Consider the following 22615-nt stretch of genomic DNA (forward strand, 5'->3'; position numbering starts at 1 on the left):
AAGCCATTAATATCTCAGACTCTGGAATCTGAGTTGACAAGCATGCTTTCTTTTTTTCTCTGCTAACATCTCTTACTCTTAATGTACCTCTTCTCTCAGTAACTGGACTCTTTCCATCCCTGGAAGAAGGGTAGGGATCAGAAAGGGCAAAGGCTATTTTTCTATCCTTCTTTAGGGCTGGGCCAACTTTGACTAATTAAAGTTGTAGATAAGTAGGGTCCTTTTGCTTTTTCTAAATTTCTCAGTGGCATTGTGTAGCTCTAGAACAGACGTTTCGGCAGTCTTCTTCATTATCTCAAGGGTGAAGTCTTCTTTCTGTTCAGATGCCTTTTACTGGGGCTCCAGTGAAATGCTGGTAGGTTTTCTCGTACTCTTCTCCATCACTTCCTTTACTTCTTCATCTCCCCGGGTGTTTTATCTGCTACTTGTATTCTGGTAGGAGTGAACAGACAGTTCTCTCAGGGGTTTCAGAACAGTATGATACATGCCTCCGTAGCTCCATGCCCCAAGATTCTATGAAAACCTAGGGCTAGAAATCTGACTAGAGGAGGCCATGAAAGACTTTGTAGGCAAAGAGCACTTCACCTGAACTTGAAGAAAAAGGGTAGGAGGATGGGCTTTTCAGAAAGAGGAGATGGGTGCTAAGGTACTAAGGCCAGACAGTTTATTTGTTCACTTCTAGGAACTGATAGAAGACTGGAATGAAGGGAGGGAGGAGATGAGCTAAGAGGCCAGAGAAGGTAGGCAGAGGCAGTGAAAGGTCTTGTGTGCTGAAGAGGTCAAATTTTATGTTGAAAACTTTGACCTCCACACTGGGCAGGAAGCTCAGTGAAGACGTGTGTCCAATAATGTAGAGGAGTGATTAGGGTCTGAATTAAAGCAGTGACAGTAGCGGCGGGGGGTAGAGTGGGGAATTAGCTATTTTTATCAATTTATTCCTTCACAGGAAGTTTGATTTACTGTGTTAAGTTTCAAAAATATCCTATTATGGTTTTGATTAAAATTGGATAAGTGTATAAATTATAGTGGATTAATAAAGTTGATTTCTCTCTTGGGACCATGGTATGTCTCTTATTTGTTTAAAGCCTTCTGTTATACATTGTAGTAAAGTTTTCAGTCTGTTTTATGTATGTGTATGTATACACATACAACTGTTAACTGAGATTTTTCTCCATATTTGGCCCTTTTGGGGAACTGGATTTTCTGTTAATAAATAAAGATTTGATTTTAGTGCATTTCTCTTCTATCTAGCCAATACCTAATTCTGAGGATCTCTTTGTTGTTTATTAACTTTTATTTCTTAGCATATTTGTTGGTTTCGAGAACAAAATTACAAAATAATGGTGATAATTGGCTTGCTTGATTTATTCTCATTTTAAAAATATTGACTGTAGGTTTATAAGTTAATGGTAAAATCAATATTAAAAGTAAAAATCTTCCTTCCAGTTATTTTACTATTTTTAAACAAGACTTTTATTTTACTAAATGATTTTGAGATGGTCTTAGACTTTTTGCCTGTTTATGTCATTCACACATTTTTAAATGTTACACCATGTTGGTGAAGTGTCTTATTCTTTAAACAAATACTTCGCATTAGTTTGCTAGGGTTTTAATGTAAGGCTTTTGCATCTATAGTTGTAAGTTAGAATGATCTGTTGTTTTATATTTCTTTTTTCTCTCAGATTTTGATATTAAGATCATACACCTTTTAAAAAGTAATCAGGATGCTTTCCACCTTCTCTGTCTCTGGGACACGAGTGGAATGTCACAGAAATAATTCTCGCTCCCGCCCCCAACCCCTGTACACAACCTGGTATAACAGTAGTTATTTTGGTAACTTTCACATTGTGTATTTGGAGATCTCTCTTAATTTTGTTACTAGTAGTTATCACTCTGAAATACTAACATATTAACAATAGAACACAGTTACTAAAGAGAAGATGGACTAATTCTTATCCCATTAAATTTATCCCTAAATCCTCCCCATGGAGTATAAAAATAAAGATTACTTATTTTGCCGTTGTATCTGAGGCTATATATCTACTTCAGACTTTATCTTTTGTTTTGACTTAATTTAAATATTCTAATACTTTACTGTTTTCTTAAAGTCACGTTGTACTTAGAATACTTTCTTATGTGCTTTGAGCTTTTGCTATGCAAACTTTGGCATTTTAAAAATTCATCTTGCATTTGAATACATTGTTAATTCACTTACTTCTGAATTTATTTATGTGTTTTGCATGAGAAATTTACCTGTTAAGGGCTAAAATAAGAGTCCATTACCCAAGAGGGAAAATTAGTTCTATTTTAATAACAGATGTGAGAATAAGGTTCATATCTTCTGTAATTCTTTGTTGCCTAATAATATTTATACTGATAACTTTTCAGAATCTCATTGGCTATCCTTCCCCACTGCCTCTGGTGCATCCCAATGTGAACTTGAAACAAAAGCCCTTCCAGGCACATCAGAACCATTTTAAGTATCTGGAGCATATCATACATCTTTTTTTTTTTTTAAACAAATACGGAGTTTAGGATTTGAGACTTGGTCTGCTGTTAACGGAGTTTTCTTTGCAAGGATGTAGAATTCTTAATTAGAAAATAGTATATGGACCATTGGACCTATTAATTGTTCCACTGCCTAGTTAATTTTTAAAAAATTAATCTCCTATAACAGAGGTAGTTTATATTTTACAGCTTAAAAAAAAAAACATGTTGCTCTTTTGAATTTCTCTCCTTCACCACAAGCCAAATGACTTGAAAAGTTAAAATCTATGTGTTTGCAATTTCACATTTGTTCCAAAAGTTTTTCATCATGGACCATCTTGGTATCCTGTCGTGCATTTAGCATTAATAAAAATGCTTTTTTACGTGTGTGTTTGGGATCAAATGATCTGTATGTACAGGTTTAAATTTGCCCATTTCTCCTTCTCCCTTCTTCCTAGTGGTGAAACTCATCTCAGGCACAGTTGTAAGCAGGTGTCTATCCTATCATTCTTGAGAGAAGGACAATGAAGGGTTATATTGTATTCTGATCTCTGCTTTTGGGGTAGAGCTAAAATGGTGAATACTTGAAAAAAAGCTGAAGTGTTAAACATACTTTAATCCTTTCTTTTTACTAGCCTTAGTGATCAAAAAGAATCTTAGTGAGGAAGAGAATTTTCAAAGTCATCTAGTTTATATACTTTTTATCTTTACATCGTATCATATATATTTTTTATCTTTATGTTGTACCGTGTAATGTCATGAAATACTCCAATTTTAATGCTGCTAAGAACATTCTACTTTCCTTTAGTATACATCCAAATTGTTACTACAAAGCATACATAAGGTGTATCATAAAATTGGGGAAAATGAAGAGAAGAGGTCAATATTCCAGATGTAACTTATGTTCCCTCATCTTCATTTTGTATCTATTTCCCCAAAATGCAAATCTAATGATATTAATAGCAAGCAACTATTGAGCTCTTACTATCTGCCAGGCACTGTTTTAAGTGCTTTTGATATATTAGTTTATTTGGTCCTTAGACAGTCCTGTGAAAACCCTATGAAGTGGGTTGTATTATTCTCATTTTACAGACAAGGAAACAGAGACACAGGAGATTAAGTATCTCTAAAGTCCTTCAATTATTGAGTGGCAGAGCTGGAATCTAAATTCAGGCAGTCTGATTCTGTAACCCCAGCTCTTAGCTCCCCTGCTGTCTTGATGCCATCCCTCCTGCTCACAGCCCTAGGGAGCTGTTGAGGGTTTCTTGTGCCTTAAGGAGGAAGTCCACCTCTTCAACACCACCCTTTTGTTCCTCCATTTCTGGCCACAGCTTATATTTCCAAAACAGCCCATTCCCCTGTGCATTCTCTCTTTCTCCCTCTTGTCTTTCTTGCTCTTCTCATTTTCTTTTCTTTGGTGTTTCTCGTCTGCCTCACTAGCTCACTTCAGGGCCTTTGCACAAGCTTTTCTCTCTGCTGGGAGACTCTTAGTCTAATTCTGTCCCCCTTTTATTCTTTCTCCTTTCTTGTCTGAGAAGCTTTACCAGGCTTTTAAGTTCTTCCTGTTTTCTTTCCTCTGTTTTTGCCCCACTGAGCTCTGTGTGGACCTTTTATCTCACTGGTTCTTCAGTGACTAAGAGAACCCTTAGAAGTATTTGAGTGAATGACTGTTTGCCAAACTGATTATCACGTGATGTTTGTAACTTTACCCTGTGTGTACATAGTTGTCCCTTTGTATCCACAGAGGATTGGTTCCAGGGCCCTCCACAAATATCAAAACCTATAGATGCTCAACTCCCTTATATAAAATGGAATAGTGTTTGCATATAAGGTGCACATATCCTCCTATATACTTTAAGTCGTCCCTAAATTACCTATAATACCCAATGCAATGCTATGTAAATCATTGTCAGCATATGACAAATTCAAGTGTTACTTTTTTGGAACTTCCTGAAAAAAAAATTTTTTTTAAATGTTTTTGATCTGCTGTTGGTTGAACCTGTGGTTGTGGAATCTGTGTATATGAAGGGCTGACTATATACATATATACTCATTCTGTGTATGTTAAATAAATAAATGATCATTACTAATTGTGATGTATGTATACTATGTATATGTGTATTAATACATATATACATTTTTGTGTGAATCTATTAACTTGTATCAGTAACAGTGATCCTTCAGTATTTCTTAGTAGCTTTTTGATAGTAAAAAGCAATAACTTATGGGCACTTAGGTCTTTGTCAAGTTTTTAAGGTAAATTTAAAATCTTTAGGCCTATCTTCAAAAATTTTATACTTTCAAAATTATTATTTAAAATCACAGCTGAAGGAATAGAGCAAGAATATATTACAGAAAAAAAAATGGTAAAATTTGCCAATATACTGTGTTGTGAAGGAACCTCCAAAAAATTCAGAATCAAAAAGATAACCTTCTTGGTTAGTGAGTTAGTGAGTATATAAAATGTTTCAATTACTAATTTTTATCATTTAGTATTGATAAAGTATATTATCTATGTGTAATCATTTGGAATTCACTGAATTATAAAAAGCTTTCTTTGACAGGTAATACATGGAATAAAAGTCACAAGGACTATTGATGTGACTATTCACTAAAGACAGTGACAAATCAGTTATTCTCCATCACTACATAAGAAAGAAATGGGTTTTTTTGTTGTTGCTGTTTTAGATTTGCTGTAACAGCATGGACTCAGGATATCATATGGTGTTTGTCTTTCTCTCTCTGACTTACTTCACTTAGTATGATAATCTCTAGGTCTATCCATGTTGCTGCAAATGGCATTATTTCATTCTTTTTTATGGTTGAGTAACATTCTCTTGTATATACACACCACGTCTTCTTTATCCATTTATCTGTTGGTGGACATTTAGGTTGCTTCCATGTCTTGGCTATTGTAAATGGTGCTGCTGTGAACATTGTGGTGCATGTATCTTTTCAAATTAGAGTTTTCTCTGGATATATGCCCAGGAGTGGGATTGCTGGATCATGTGGTAACTCTATTTTTAGATTTTTAAGGAACCTTCATACTGTTTTCCATAGTGGCTGCACCAATTTACATTCCCACTAGCAGTGTAGGAAGGTTCCCTTTTCGCCATACCCTCTCAGTGTTTATTACTTGTAGATTTTTTTTTTACTGATGGTCATTCTGACTGGTGTGAGGTGATACCTCATTGTAGTTTTGATTCACATATTTTCTGCTAACTAGTGATGTTGAGCATCTTTTCATGTGCCTCTTGGCCATCTCTATGTCTTTTTTGGAGAAATGTTTGTTTAGGTCTCCTAACTATTTTTTGATTGAGTTGTTTGGTTTTTGCTTTTTTGTTAGTGAGTTGTATGAGCTGTTTGTATATTTTGGAAATTAGTCCCTTGTCGATAGCATCATGTGCAGATATTTTCTCCCAGTTCCAGTAGGTTGTCTTTTCATTTTGTGTATGGTTTGCTTTGCTGTGCAAAAGGTTGTAAGTTTGATTAGGTCTCATTTGTTTATTTTTGCTTTTATTTTTTATTGCCTTGGGCAACTGACCTAAGAAAACATTGCTACAATTTATTTCAAAGTGTTTTGTCTTTATTCTCTTCTAGGAGTCACTTAACATTTTTTAATGTTGCCACAGTCAACTTTTATTTGTATTTTTCTAAAATAACTATGCTATAGTTACTGTGCATTAATAGTGCACTTGATTGGGCTCTTAAATTTTATTTTCTTGGAGAAATCTATGTTTGTCTTTGTTAAAAAGTTCTCATAGGTGCATTGACTGATTTTTTGGATGGTATATAGTGTGGCTTTGTTGTTATTTATTCATTTTTTCACTTGATGGTTTAAGATCTAGAATATTGATTCTTTTTTGATTGTCATACTCATGTAGCATATGTATGTGAGGGAATTATGTATGTGGTACATGGGCATGATAGAGAATGAAATTGAGAAGTAGCAAGTGTAGTAAATGAGATCAGCTACCTTTTGAAATAATCTGAGCTTGTCTGCTTTAGATGTATGGGAATTTGGGAAGACCCAACTTCCAGTACGATGACTTGTGTCACTTTGTTGTAAATCAGAAAGTTGAAATACAGTTGATTGTGTTATACTTTGCTTCAAGGAAAACTATTGCCAGAAGGTTACCTGTTATAGGACCTGGGCATAAAGGGCAATCTGAGAATATAAACTTATCAGTGTTTACCTAGACTTTCCCAGGGAGAAAGAGTGAACCTGGTAGTTGTGAATAGCAGTCATTGGAGAAACATTTTCTGTGGTTCATTTCATTTCTTAATCCATTAGCTTTCTTCTCCTACGATGCCATCAACACAGCTTTCTCCAAAATCTTTAATGACCTTGTCTCTAAACCTAGTAGATGCTCATATCCCTCATCTGTGTGCCCCCATGCAGTGCTGGAGTTGACACCTTCCTCCTTCCTCTCCTCCTTGTGTTTCCCACTGTTTACTTCCAGATCTTTTTCTATATACTTGATACAAACTTAAAAACTGGTATTGTACCAGGTTTATCATTTTATATCCTTTTTAACATGTTGCATTTTTTACGTGAACTTTAATGGCCATTGTACAAATATACCATAATCTTAAAAACCATGGAAGATTCTAAAAGAAATGTTCATTTTAGAAAACTTCCTGCCATGGTATAATATATTAAAGTCATCTTGAAACCATATGTAAGAAAGTAGAAGAGTAGACAAAAGTGCAATAGTTTTAATAGTTTACTTATGATTTAAAGACTAATGATGAGCCTTCTGGAATATTATTGGAATGAATGGGAGGCAAATGTGATCTTTGTCAAGCCATTGGAAACTTTCTCTCTCTGTTTTCTTGTCTATGAAATAACAATACCACGTCTCTGAAGTCTCTTCCAATGTAATATTCGGTGATTCACGTATTAGCACATGCCGGGAAGTCTGGATCAACATGTTCTCTGAACCACACCAGTTTGTTCTGTGATGGCTGTGATTATTATAGATTGTAGTGTACATACATATTAAAATTAACTTTAAAAATGCCCTGTTAACTACTTTATTAAATTATTGGTCATGTGGCATAGTTTCCCTTCTAGTGGATCTAAATGCCTACCTTGTGAACTTACCTAATTTCTGTATTTGCTTGTATAGACTGTAGAGTGTGTAATCGCTACACTAAATGATTATTTGCATTTGCAAGCATCTCACCCCATATGATTAATGATTATGAATCTCTGTTTTAAAATGTGAATATGAATACACAAGAATACAGAGCTGTGGAAAAATTCATGTGTAAGTAACAATACATTCAGCTGAAAATACTCCCCATAATAGCCTGGTGTCAAATTGAAATTTCACATCTTCTTTCTGTTGAATTCAGCAGCTTGTGGTACTTGATCCTCATGCCTTGGGTGAATTCTTGAGTCATTTATTTTAGTAAAAATTGTATATTATTAAGGAAATTGAAAAAAAGTTTCATTAGTGTATTCATTTAGTTAAGAATCAGATCGCACGTTGTATTTACTGAAGCCCACCTGCACTTATTCTACCAGGAACACATTTGGTCTGCGGCCTGTGGATTACGCAGACAGTGAAGAGGTGAAATCGCTGTTGCTGCTGCCAGAGAAGAATGCGTCGTCTTCAGTTAGCCACTGCTCAGCGGTGAGTATGGATTTAGCTTTGGGAAATTTATGTATTTTATTGAAACTGGTTACAAAATGAACGTAATGGAAAAATTTCCAGTTAACAAATTGCTTTCGTTCACCAGTTACTGAGCGCTTCCTTTGCATTAGCTGTTGTGAATTCAAAGACATAATCAGAATAAGTGAACAGGTGTTTAGTGACCTGCCCTCTCTATATTTTAGGCATCATTTATACAGCAATAAATATGACTGCTAGAATTCTTATTCTCAAGAAGCTTACATTCTTGTGAGAGAAAACAGACTGTGAATATGTAAAGTAGTATAAATAAAACAATTTCAGAAACTTAAAAAATGGGTGCCTAATAAGATTTTATAGAGCATAATAGGGTAGAGGCTGCGGGCTCCAGAAAGGCGCCATTGTGGCTGAGTCGTTGAGGAGAGCCTTTAAAAATTGATACTGATCTGGAACTGGAGTGATGATGCAGAGGCATCCGGTGAATTCCTGGAGGACACGTGTCCAGGCAGAGGGGACAGCAAGCATGTAGGCCCCTCAGTGGATGAGCCTGGTGTGTCTGAAGGTTAGAGAGCAGGACATCAGTGCTGGTGATCAGCGATTGTCTAAGAGTAACGAGAAACCACTGGAAAGATTTAAAGGAAGGGATGGTATGATTTGATTTATACTTCAGAAAGTTCTCTCTGGCTGCTTTCTAGTAAAGAGACGTGGAGTGGTGACAGGAGTAGGGGCAATGAGATCACTTAGGACTGTTCCTTTGTGAGAGGAGAGAGATACCATGTTGACCTGGGTTAAGGTAATAGCAGTGGATGTTATGAGAAATAATGAGGATTAGTATATATTTTTGAGTTAATGCCAACTGAATTTTTGAATAGATTATATTTGAACTGTGGAGAAAGGGTAGAATTAATACAACTTTAGCAGTAGAGTAGATGGTTGTGCCATTTGCTGCGTTGTGGAAAGTGTTTGTTCCTTAGGAACCTATAGTTCAGTGGGGAATGTGGATACAAAAAAAATTATTGCAAACTGTGTCATAAAAATGAACAGTAGAATCGTAAGGGAGAAGCTGGCCTCTGACGGGCTCAGAAGAGTCTCACAGAGAAGGTGACAGTACGGTATCTAATAGAGTGCTGTTGGTGGCAAGTAACAGGAAACGTTCACTCAAATGCTTAAAGACAGTGTATTATCTTATATATAAAGATAATCCCATATATGATGCTCTTAATTCGATTACTTTAGCAGTTATGTGGCTGCACCAAAGACCAAAATTTCTTTCTGTTGTTCTGCTTTGCCATCCTCAGCATGGTGGCTTTGTCCTCACTAATCTCCCTCCTAGTGGTTGCAGGATGATTGCCGCAGTTCCAGATCTGGCAGTGTCCCATGTTGGAAGGACTAAAACCTATCCCAGAACCCTTCCAGTGGACTTCTTGTGTCTTATTAGTCAGAACTGGTGACACAGTTTGTTTTGACATACATCATGGTTGAAGATAGGGTCAGCCCTTGGATATGTGAATGAAATGAAGATTGTATTAGTGTGGAGGGAGTGAGGAATGGATTTTGATTGCCCACTGTAATCAGGTATACAAAGCGGGGTTGGAGGTCCAAATCTAAGGAACAGCTGCTCAGAGACAAGGAGGCATAAAGGACCTTAGAAATTTGAGAAACTATAGAGTTGAGTGTGAGAGGAGCAGGAGCAGGAGATGGCTTGAAGAGGAATTGAAGGTAAAGAGATGGGTTGGGATCAGATTGTGAAAGACTTTGAGTTCCTTGTGGAGGAGTTGAGACTTTGTCTCCCCAGTTAGTGGGCTCCCCGCAGAGTATCTCTAAGTGGAATGGGACTCTGCAGGGCATGGTTGGGGTGGGCCAGGACTGAGGACTGGTTAGGAGGCTATTGTAGTGGAATCCAGATGTGAAATGGACTGGAGCTGCAGGTTTGGGTTGGGGTGGGGTGGATGGAGAGAAGACGGAGGGGTTTGAGAGAGAGGGATGGTGGACTCACTGTCTAACTAAGCAACTGCTCAGGTCGGGGAAAATGAGAAAAAAGGATGAGTTGAGATCTAGGACCGTTCAAAGAAGACTTCTTGCCAGAAAGGGCAGTGGAATAGTGATTAATGCTGTTGTTAATGATAAGAAGGTAACCTAAGGTATTTACAGTTTGAGGTGGTCATAGGTGCTGTCAGGGCTAGTTACCCTTATATTTTGAAAACTCTTCATAGACTTAATCCTTCTAAATGTGTCCCAAACTATAGTTTTTGGTGGTGAACTGGAAGAAACAACCTAAAAAGCAGCAGTTTCATTTCCTCATTTTACAAATGAGAAAACTGAGACATGGTGTGATTGTCCTGGGGTTAACTAGCCGTTTAAAAAAATTTTTTTTTCAACGGATCAGTTAGAACTCAGATTTCTTAAATCTTAGGTCAGTATGCATTCAGTCCCACCGTACTTAGTTGTAAATTGGCACTTATTTATTCATTTGGACTTGAACTTTCCTTGGAGGATGTCACATAACTAAGTTGTTTGCCAATTTTTTTTAATGTAAAAGTTGGAAAGGATTATTTTAGATGTATCAAAAATAAAGATATCTTTATGGTATTATTGGAATCTGAGAGTGGCAGTGCCTTGCAGAGGAGAGGAAAGTGAATATCCTCTTAATTCAACCAGTTACTACTGTGCTTTTATTAAACACGTCACATGGACGTGGCCTGTGAATATCATTATTTACTATCTTACTGGTGGATACTTGGCTAAGGAAAAGATAATGATAACAAGTCCTTAAGTTGAAAGGGTTGTTTCTCTGTGTGCACTCATTACCGTCAAAGCTCTGGGACCTGCTTCTCTGACCACTACCGAACTCCTTTTCACTCACTCTCTTTCAGCCTCATAGGCTGCTCTGCTGTTTCTTCAGTCCCCCAGACATGCTCACATTTCCAGTCCTTAGCACCAGCTGTTTTCTCCACCAGGAACAAATGTCCACACGGTGTGCTCCCCTCCCTTCAGCTCCACCTCCAGTGCAGTCCTATCAGAGGGGTCCCAGTGCTTACCCCACTTTGTTTGACCATACTGTTTACCACCTGACCTAATGGATTTTTATTTTATTGATTTTTTTTTCTTTCCCAACTAGAGTATAAGCTGTGTGAGGGCAGGGACTTGCCTCTCTTGTTTACTGTAGTAGCTCCGGCGCTGAGAACAGGGTCTGGCAAATAGTGAGTGCTTATTAAGTGTGTGTTGACAGCATAATTAGTACTGGAGGGCCCTTTCTGATACATGCTGGCCCCGAAACCAGCACGGGGGCTTGGGAGCTGAGTCTGAAATTCTTCAAATTAGTGATTTCCAAGCTGCTTCAGGGAAAGCATCATGAAGAAGGGAAGGCTGATAAGTGGATGGAGTCTGAATTCCTCTACTTCCCATTTAGAAAGATTTTGTTGTTGTTGTTTATTTTGTTTTGTTTCAAGTAAAGTTTATTGGCTGTTGGAAAGCACTATGTTAAATTTCTAAGCAGTTTCTAAGCTTAAAGACTTAAAAAGCTGCTTGCCATGTTCATTTTGTGACTTTCCTGCTCATGATTCCTTCGAGCAGCATGTTTGTCCTTTTTATTCTTTCTGTAGTTTTTAAACCCTGTTTTTTGACAAACTTATTAATTTTGATAAAGTCAGAATAACTACTTTTTCTAAGAAAAAGTTTCATATCTAAATATTCCTTAAGTAAGAGTTTATTGGGGAGGGGAGGGTATATAGCTCAAACAGTAGAGCACATGCTTAGCATGCATGAGGGCCTGGGTTCAATCCCCAGTACCCCCTCTGAAAATAAACAAACAAACAAATAAGTAAATAAATAATCCTAATTACCTCCCCTGCCAAAAAAAAAAGTTTGTTTCATGCCAATGTACATAGTATCTAATCTCTATAAAATCAGGGTGTTGAACTGTGGAATGTTTTCTGAGCATCTTTTGAACCTACTGGTTTTGAGACCTCTGCTTATTCAAATCAGATGCCTCTCCACTCCCACCCCAAATCAGACATATGGCTTTGGCAGCTGTTTGCTTTATTTTATTTACCTTTTTAAATAGCTTTTTTTTTTTTTAACTATGAGAAATTAGTGCCAGTTTCTATTTTTTATTCAAATTTAAAAACGAGATAGGAAAATACTTGACCCACTTCGGTGCTTTCCTGAAGTTGGTGGAAATAGTATCATACACTATGTTTATATTTAGAATTGGTATCTTTTCATTCTTTGTTTTGTGCAGAGAACTAATTTAGCCCAAGTGGAGTTCTATAAATCGAAAAGCAATGTGTTCCATTTAGAGCTATTTTTATGGCACTTATTTATATAACTGACAAGAATATTTGAAATACTCCTTTTTAAATATCATTGAATAGTAATTGAATGATTGATGAAGTAGTCTGAGCTATTTTCATGTTAGAGTGTTTACAGTGTTTAGGTTAGACATGTTTACCTCATCTTATAATTTAGTGAATAGGGAAGATAAGTAGACAGAAATACGATGTGCATAGCATGTCCAATAAAACCTATGCGGCTTGAACCTTAGGGAAGTAAGTAATTCAGGAAGCTGAGCTTTTAAGTGCTAAATATTGCCATTTAAACTTTACCTTTTGAAAACATATCTTGAATACATACTTGCTGAATACATAGTAGAATCCTATTTAATGTATTTTGAGTGAATGAATTATTGAGATCAGTCTGTTTATGGATTTAGCCACAATTTACATGTAATATTGTAGGGCATCAGACTGGATAAATTAAATTATCGCTACTCAGATATATGAAGGGAATATTTAAATATCAGTTTTCTCCAGTCTAGTTGCTGAATTATATTGGTGATTATACCTGCAGTGTTTCACTCATTCTCTTTGGAGCTTTTGAGAGCCCAGATGTCCAGAATACACGTATGCTCATATGTGTAGGTGGGCCCTATGTGTTGTATTTGAAAATTAAAGTATTGTATTTGGCTTTTTATCTTGTAATACAGCAATGCTGATGTACCTTTTCTTCCTTATCTACTGGCTCATTGCTTTTCTTTTATCAGGTAGCTTTTGGCTCTCATTCCAGTTCCACTTATTAAATTTCTGTTTGCTGCTATTGAAAACACTATCCCATTGTTTCTTTGAATCTTTCACTTCTAATCTTTAATGGTATCCATTGGTGCCTTCTTTTTATTCTTGTCTTTTTTGTCTCCTGTAAGTTCTAAGTCTTTCTATTAAAGTGAAAATGTTAGTCTTTGTTAGAGCGCTTTCCTTTTCATAAGCTGCATTAACTTGTTACTGTTGGTGGATCTGATCTAACTTTGGTATTCCCTTGTCTGCTTTCATTTTCTTGGTTTCTAGAGGTAACTGTATGTTAAAAAATTGTTTTCTGTCTTTGAAATCAGTGCTGTTCTATAAGCCTTAGTGTTCTTTAATTTTTTACATAATCTCAGTTTAAATTAAACAGACCAAGTTGAGTTTAACTATTGGAATAAGTTAGTTGGAAGGGAGTAGAGAATTGATCATTTTGAGTGGATATTTTGGGTTCTTTTATTTATTTATTTATTTATTTTTTAAAAAGGGCTTACTGGTGACAGAATGAAGTTGTAAAATTCTAAAGAGACCCAATTTAGAATCAAGGAAACAAAGATACCATGGGTATAGAGAGCTATCCCAAGTAGAGTGTTTTTAGGGGGTAGGGAGGGTAGATGGATAAAGAAATAGAAAAACAATTGTTCAAATGCATTGAGCATTAAGTTTCTGAGTGGTGATTCAATGGAAAATTTTGGGAATTGCTAGATAAAGTAAGCTAAGAAATGAAATCAAGCTTGTATCAAGTGAAAGTCAGTTTCATATCTTTCTCTAGTCTTTAAATGTTTTTAATAATGTGGCATCTCTTCTTTCATTAACAGGTAAACACTGGTCAGCGTAGGGATGGACCCCTTGTACTTATAGGCAGTGGGCTTTCTTCAGAACAACAGAAAATGCTCAACGAGCTTGCAGCAATTCTAAAGGCTAAAAAATGTGCTGAGTTTGATAGTACAGGTGAGGATTATTTATTTATTTTTGGTAGAAGAAATTTTTAAAGACATAATTCCATTGTAGAACCCCCTTCGATAATGCGTGTTTTAACCAGTGGGATATGACCTATGTGTTGAATCTAATAATAATTCTAAAGTGTTTTTACGGTTATAAACTACTTATAGTTTTTATTTAGTTAGGAAATACCAAGCTTAAAGCTTTGCAGCTATTTTAGGACAGAATAATATGTCAGAGGAGCAATTTTATGAGTTTGCTAGTGACAGATAAATTACAGTAATGCTTTAATTTCTAAGTTATAATTTGAAAAATAAAAGAAAAGTTTGTGTTGGCTAATGTGGCTTTAAGGTACATGGTTTATGATTGGATTTTTTTCATGTTGCTGGCAAGAATAGAGAATGAAACTAAATAAAAGAAGTATAAGAATTGTTGCTTTTGAAGAAGAGTCAGGTGTACGTTTATAAAGTGTAGACTTGACTGGTTATAAAAAGCAGACCAGTTACATCTTTTGGTTTATATCTCTGTTTCTGTTACTGCTTTTTTTGTATTCTAGTAACTCATGTCATTGTTCCTGGTGATACAGTTCAAAGCACCCTGAAGTGTATGCTTGGGATTCTCAGTGGATGCTGGATCCTAAAATTTGAATGTAAGTATTAGATTCGGGAGAATTACAAAAGGAGTTAAGTAGATGAATTTCATTTTTATAGTGCACTACTACCAATAATTATTTAGGGAACTTATGCTAATTTTTTAACCTCTGGTTAGTCACTGCATTTTGAAAAAGCTCATATTAATGAAATCATTTAGATGTTTTTAGTAAATATGCACAAGTATGTTGTGGTTTCAAAATCTTTTGTTCTACAATACCAACTAATTTAATAACGAGTATATGGATTATATAATAGACTTGTAAGCTTAAGCAATCTGTGTCACTGTTACATGATACATTAAACTTAATAAATGCATATTTTATTTTATTTATTTATTTTTTATTGAAGTGCCGTCAGTTAGAGTGTGTCAGTTTCTGGTGTGCAGCACAATGTCCCAGTCAATAAATGCATGTTTTAAATATACAACTGTGAAATGAAAGTAGTTTATTGCTTTCCCTTTATGTTCTAAAACTTACCTGTATAACACTCTTTTACTCTCTTAGCTAATACAGTGTATTTTAGGAAGCTGTTTGGAAATTTAGACTTCCTTGTACTACCTGGTTTGGGGCAATTACTTCGGCTGTTTTATAAACCTCTGATGAAAAGTTATCCCCGTTACCCGCTTCTTGTTTGTAGTCAAGCACCACCAGCTTTGGGGCTGCCTCTCACCTTCCCAACTCTCACTTGTTTGTTTTTCTTAACCTTGGTTTCACCTCAGATTTAAAATAAAAAGAAGGCTCATACAGGTTTATTTTCTACAATTATTCACTGAAATATCTATTTTTGATATGATGGCTAAAATATAGGACAATAAAATGACCTTTTTTGCTAACTGTTTATAAAAGAATAGTGGCTGTAAAGGGGGTACACAGGGTTATGATACAGCTGAGTATCTTGATCCCAGTGGTAGTTACGCTACACAAGTCTGCATATGTGATTGAATGTCATAGATCTACACCCGTGTACACAAATGAGTGCGTGTATAACTGGTGAAATCTGAAACAGTTCTCTGGATTGTATCAGTATCAGATTCTTGGTTTTGATATTGTCCTATTGTTGTGTAAGATGGTAATATTGCACACTAGAAGGAAGGGTATATAGGACCTCCCTGTACATTTCTTTGTGACCTGCGAATCTATAATTATTTCAGATTAAAAAGTAAAAAAAAATAGTATTTTTTAAGTGTGTTTTCATTTAAGTATAGACTGTTTTCTTTTAGAAACTAAGTATTATTTATTTATTTATTTATTTATTTATTTATTTATTTATTTATTTAAGATTGAACCTAGGATCTCCCGCATGCTAAGCATTCACTCCACCACTGACCTACACCCACCCCCCTGAATAGTGAATATTTTTAATAAAACTTTCTTTTTAAGAAGAAAATGATGTATTAGAATTTGTTTTTTTTTTTAACTTTGTTTTATAGCTTTGTGCTTTGAAGGCTTTATGGTAGAAACACTTGATTTAATCAAAATCTTATTCATTTAACACATTGATCGCCACATCACCCAAATCTGGGTGACAGTTTTGTTTCCTCAGTGGGCTATCAACATATGAATCTATTGTTTGAAATTAACTTGGTTCATAAAACAGTTTCTTTTTAGCGATTGATACCCATCCCTTTAAAATGCAGCTGCCACTTTTCTTGGGATGCTAGTCTGCACTAATTTGGTCTGATCCCGCGATGGCTAACAATGCCGCTGTCTGTATCTGGTCTCATCAGTATCTGTTATTAGACTCTGCCAGTCATGACCAGTTTAAGAAGCACTATAAGCAAGTGGACTGATTGGCCATTTACATAGAGAAAAAGTTTCTTTTTATGTCTCACTCTTCTTTTTAAACCTTCATTTTTTGCAAATCTGTGGCAAATCTTATTAGGCCTCAGTATTTTAAAAATTGACTTAAAATGGTTCCTTGATTATAGATGTTTTTATACTGAAATTGTGCCAGAAACTTTGCCAGTGGTTATAGGAAGGAATAGATTTTCATAATAATAATGTCTCAGTAATAAAGAAGCCATGTGAAATTTTGAATAAGGCATTTACACTTACCCTTTAAGTCTAGTTCTTGTGAATTTGCTGAACTTGCATCTGGTTACACATACAGACTACGTGATTCATTTCCATATAATCTACCTTCTTTAAGAAATGGAAGTTTTGTCACTTTAATGGCTTGGCCATGTCATTTTTATAGAATCACTGATGGACTCAAGCTGACTTAATAGTGTGCTATTTGATGATTCTCACAGTAGTGAATAGCATACTCTTATATCAGTGGTTCCTTAAGGATGAAAGATGGATGGAATATCTTATTGAAGTTCATATCCTCACACTTTGTGATACAAATTCCAAAAAGAAATAGGTTCAGGGTTTTGAGACAATTACTTTAAATAGCCACTGGGTTTATAAAAAGAGAGCAGGAATCCTCACTTTCTATCCTAATATATTTTTCTGTGGTGTCTATGTTTTTCTTAATGTCAGACAACTTAGTGTGATTTAAACAAAAAGTGCAGAGCTATTCAAAACTAGTTGAAAACCATCTATAAAATGTCCACTAGCTTGCCTGGTAGACAGAACCTGGATGAACTATATAGAAAGTTCAGTGTTAACTTCTTACAGTGTTTTTCACAAACAAAGTACATTAAAGAGGAAGTTTTACCTAAACTTTCTTTGTAGAGAATTGGCGTATTTAAAAAATTAAACAAATTTAAACAAATTAACAAAAAGAATTATTTAAAACAATTTGGATCCATTGGATCCAGATTTGGCTATTGGAAGTTTTCTGTTGAAACATGTACTGTCTTAATTGGTTAATATCTCTTACTTTTCTACATTATATATATATAAAGCATCTTACAGTGTCATAGTTAATGAACTTGGTGTGAACATCCTGATTATTGCTATTGTACCAGCCATCCTGTCTCATCATATTTATTTTACAGGTATCTTATAGAATGGTATTTATTTTACAGAAATAGGCGATATAGATAGGAAAGTTCCTTCTTCAAGATTAAATTTGTGCCTGAGATTCTGCTTTAGTCCTTGTTTTGGTGTTAATTCCTTACAGGCAACTAATAACCATCCCTGTGCAGAGTGAATTTTGGTAATTAAGAGGTGACTAGAATGACAAGTAGAAGATATATAAATAAGCCATTTTATTCATTTCTTAGAGTATGCAAAAACTGAGCCTGCATCCTAAAGATGTAAACTAACCTTAAAGATGAAATATCTTTTACGGACCTGTTCTTTCAGTACACTGCTTTCAAAATTTCCTCTAGTCCAACCTTTTTAAAAAAACTTTAATTCTGCCTCTTCATTTCTCGTCTCATTGTGAAAGGGAGAGCAGATGGCTGTCATCTTTTCTTTCATAATCTCTTCCTCTTCCCCACTCTCATCTGAGTTTAAATAAAATTGCTGCTGTAGAAGTTATGAAAGTCCTTAGCACCTAAGGGAATTGCTGTGGGAATGTGCCAGACATTTTATGCTGGTCTTGTGTCTGTACGCAGGAGAGGAAGGGCCAGGTAGGGTGTTTCTTTGAAGGCACTCATTATATTATCATTTTATAAATAACTTCATAATTAGATTAGTAACCTTAGAGTTTTCTGTTAAAATTTATTTCTTCAAATGGATATTGAGAGTGCTGTAGAATTTTGAAAATAAAGGTAATTTTTATTCTATTCAGATTTTGTTAATTATCAAAAAATAAATATACCAAAGCATTTTTATTCACTCGGGTTGATAAGGCAACTTCATGCTTACAAAAATCTTTTACCGAAAATGGTCTAGGAATAAAAAGTAAATATCCTTTGATATAATAGTGGTACTTCTGAGAATATACCCACATATACACAAGTAATGCAGAAAGAAAAAAAAAAACTATTTGCATTGTTATTTCTAATTGCAAGATGGGGAATAACCTGAATATGAAAGAAGTAAAAAAATTCTGAAGTGCTTAAAGATGTTTTCTTAAAGAGAATTATGTTTTTAAGTGATAATTATTAGGACTGAAATATGAAAAAACAAATGTTTAAATTTTTAAAAAAGCATAAAACAATTATACCTTCACTTTCAATAGCATAAACGTGTGAATATGTACAGGCAAAGAAGTAATCAAAGCGGTGGATTGGTAGATGGAGGCCTGTTTGTTTATAAAGTTTTAAAAACAATGTCTTCAATGAAATTCAAGTTCTTTAGAAGAAATTTAAACTCTCAAGTTCTAATAACAATTAGATCTTCTTTCTGGACTTTTCCAAAAATTAATTGGGTAGGTAAGAGTTTTGGTCTTAATCAGGGAAATAGAACCTGTGTGCGTATATTGCTCCAGTCTGATTCACCAGATTCATACCTGTTATGCAGATCTAGCAGATACATTTTAATATGTTTACTGTTCAATAAAGTATGGAAATCTTACATAAATATTTGAATTTTAAATATATGACTCAAAAAGAACACCAAGTATGAGTTTTTAATTAAAGAGGATTATTTTGATAATTATTCATAATGCAAAGTTCTAGAATTGATACCCAGATTTTGCCTTAGCAAATTTTATGATGTAGTAATATATTTTTGTAATAGAATTTGACCTGCTTCTCAATATGCATCAAGTAAAATAAATAAGTTTAGCATACTATTCTATGAGGAAATATGTTTTTATGTATAAATATGCTTTTAATTAAAATATTGGTTTAAAAAATAGCCAGAAATAAACAGTTGTTCAGTGGTATTTGTATGGACACACAAAGTCCAATGATCTGTAACAGCTGATATCCTAAATGCAAATGTTTATGATGGCATGACAGGAGCATTTGGCTTTTGTTTTACATTTTCGGCCTTCATTGTATTGTCCTTTCACTCTTCACTGTGGAATTTCATAATACTGGGCTTAGTTCTTCTTTTACTTGCCATCCAGTTTTTTAAAAATGACAGAGTAAAAGTTGTTTTTCCATTTTTGTCATTGTTGTAGAAAGTTACCTCTTAAAAATGATTTCCTTTTGTCTAAAGTTTAGTGATATTATAGCCTATTTGACTAAAAAGCTGAATAGAAAAGCATTTTAAAAAAAATCTTGTTTTTATAACTTGAGTGTTTATTTTTAATAGAATCAGAAGGGAAATTCTTTGATGTTTATTTTAATAATATGCAGTTTTCTTGACATCTTTAAGTGCTTAGTTTGGATCTAATGACATATTTATTAAGATTTTTTATTTTGACATGAAGTGTTTGATTCAGTATTTTAATTTGTTTTATAGGATATTTAGTGTTGACTGAGGGTGATATTTAATTCTGATTTTCAGTGCTATTTTAGTTACAAATAGCCAGTAGCTCTAGAAGAATAATAGTTGTTTAAAATAAGAATGTATTTATTACTCTAGCTTTTGAAGAAAATGCACACATTCTGTGGTCTTCATGGGGGGATAATTCCCTATTTGGACATTTGGACTTTGGAGCATTTAACAGATCTTGATTTTGAAGCTTTATTCTGTCTTCATTGTATTCTATAATCATTTGTATGTAGCTGTGGATTCTGGAACCTTCCCATTTGTATAATCCTTTTTTTACCTTCTAAAACTAGGAAAAGTGACTAACCTTAATATAGATTAATGAACACCATCAGTGGTTTACGCAGCTAAAATGAAAATATACATCCATAGATATATGTGCTTTTATGAGGTAGGAAGCAAGAGTGGTTACTAGAGATTTAGAATAAAGGAATACATTTCTGAATGATACAAGCCTCTTTTAAAAAAAAAATTGTATCCCAGAATTCATAAGCTGCATTAGTGTGCAGATTCCAGGCTTTGCTTAGATGACCAGAGCTACCTTAATGACTTTGAGCTAACGACTTTGAGTTAAGCAGTACTTTGGGAATTGGCTGCTTACCTCTATATAAGAAAGTAATAAAATCAGGGCAAAAGGAAAGCTAACTTGAAATGGTAGACATGATCAGGAGTACATCTGAGCAGAAAAGAATCTCTTAGTTTTAATAAGATAGGTAGTTCATTTCTATATTTCTGCAAAATGATAGCTTTAGTCAAAATCTTAAAATATAAAACATGTAAAAAGTAAGAAAGTTGGTATTAAACATACATTTTACAAGGATAGTCGCTTGACATATTTTAAAGTATGTGTTATTCTGGCATATGCAGAAACCTGTGTTTACATAAATAATACAACTTATTCATGTTGGTCATTTCAGTTTAAATATTACTAGCTGAGGAAGTTAACTAGTGGTCTTGCATATGCTTCTTATTTCTTCACAAGAATCTGTCTCTGCTGAACTATTTTTTTTTTGGCAGATGATGGAATAATAATAATATGGACTTTATTAAGTACAAATTAAAAATATAATTTGGCCAAGTTTTAAGAAGTGTCTTTAAATTGGTGGGAAATGGCCTGTTTTAACCTCTTTATAGAGAGTAAGGATTACAGTATGTATTGTACTTCAGATGAGTTTATGACTAGCAGTGTTATGAAAGTTCTGATAATTTAATATGGAAAATAGATTTAATAGTTCCTGATGTAGTTTGCCTAGCTAGCTAATGTTGAATAATTAAACCCTTAAAATATTATATATGTTTTAGGTTTGTTAATTAGTTAATAATTTGGCTGGTATATTCTTTCATTCCATCGATGAAGATATATCACCATTTAAGTTGCTCAAAGTTTAAAGTATTTCATTCTTTTTTTGTTATAGTAAATCAGTTCAATTGATTTATCTCAAAAGAAGTTTACTAGGAAGTTTACTAGAAAGTTGATGTGAATTTGTAATTATCGTCAATGTCTAATGAGAAGTATGAACATTCTGAAACTCCTAGGGTACAAATTAGAGAGTGGCAACTTTGGCATCAGTCAAATTAAACAAACTCAGTGATTACTGAAGACAAAGCCAAATGCCTTGCTCCCTGCCCTAGGTAGTCAGCAGTTTTTGCTGTTTTTGGTATACTTTTTGGCTGATCTCTTAAAAATAAGGGTCCTTTTATTTAGTTATCTATTAAGTGGTTATGAGATTTATTGTAAAAGAGATACAATATATTAAACCTGAGTAGAGAGTACCTGGCATTTCCTAAGATGCTTTATTTTTTAATAAAATAAAGATTTTAAAAAATCTGATCTAAGGGGTTGGAAGATACCCGAGTTCTCATCTCACTAGTGTCACTGGGAGAACTGCTTAAATCTTTAGGATTTAAGTTTCCTTATCTATGAAATGAAGAGGTTGATTAGACAGAGCATCAGGAGTTTCAAACTGGCAATCTAAGGGCCAAAAGAGATATAATTCATGTGGTTTAGTTCAGCATAACCTTTGATTTTTGTGTCTTCAGGTATGATGTGCATTTTCGTATTTGTTAAAGTCTCCATAACTCTACCACTTAACTTAAGGTTCCTCACGTAATCTGTATGTAATCTGAATGGCCCTGGTAAGCATTCGAGTTACAATCTTTGGACTAGATGTCATGCCCAACTTTAAAAAAATTCTCCATGTTGTGTTTGCTATGACAGCAATTCTAACATGTTATAGACCTGCAAACTGTTCCTTAGTTTTTGGCAGGGCGGTGCTATATTTTCCTTCTTTAGTTGATATTAGGTAGCAGAGAGACTTGGCAAATTGTTACTTGGAATAAGAGAATATCAGAGGACTGCGTTCTTCATTCAGCTCAGGAAATTGTCATTAGAGCACTGGATTTTTCTTCCAGCCTTTGCAGAAGTTTACTGAACAAGTGTATAAAGCTGAAAGGTGTACGACTTGGGGGCATATTTACACTATAGGAGCATTGGCATCTTCCCCTGGAGGCACCATGCTGCCCTCTTGGTGTCTGCTGTCTCA

At 34.6% G+C, this 22615-nt stretch overlaps 1 protein-coding gene across 1 annotated transcript in view; it reads left to right on the plus strand.

Annotated features, from left to right (window-relative positions):
* The window catches only part of BARD1 (BRCA1 associated RING domain 1), a 70400-nt gene that overhangs the window by 41763 nt on the left and 6022 nt on the right, over positions 1–22615 (plus strand). The window contains exons 7-9 of the mRNA XM_031451823.2: positions 8021–8129; positions 14017–14149; positions 14697–14789. Of these exons, the coding sequence (XP_031307683.2) occupies positions 8021–8129; positions 14017–14149; positions 14697–14789 (335 nt within the window). The remainder of the gene's footprint in view (positions 1–8020; positions 8130–14016; positions 14150–14696; positions 14790–22615) is intronic.

The sequence above is a fragment of the Camelus dromedarius genome, chromosome 4, assembly GCF_036321535.1.
Source record: "Camelus dromedarius isolate mCamDro1 chromosome 4, mCamDro1.pat, whole genome shotgun sequence".
Classification (NCBI taxonomy): Eukaryota; Metazoa; Chordata; class Mammalia; order Artiodactyla; family Camelidae; genus Camelus; species Camelus dromedarius.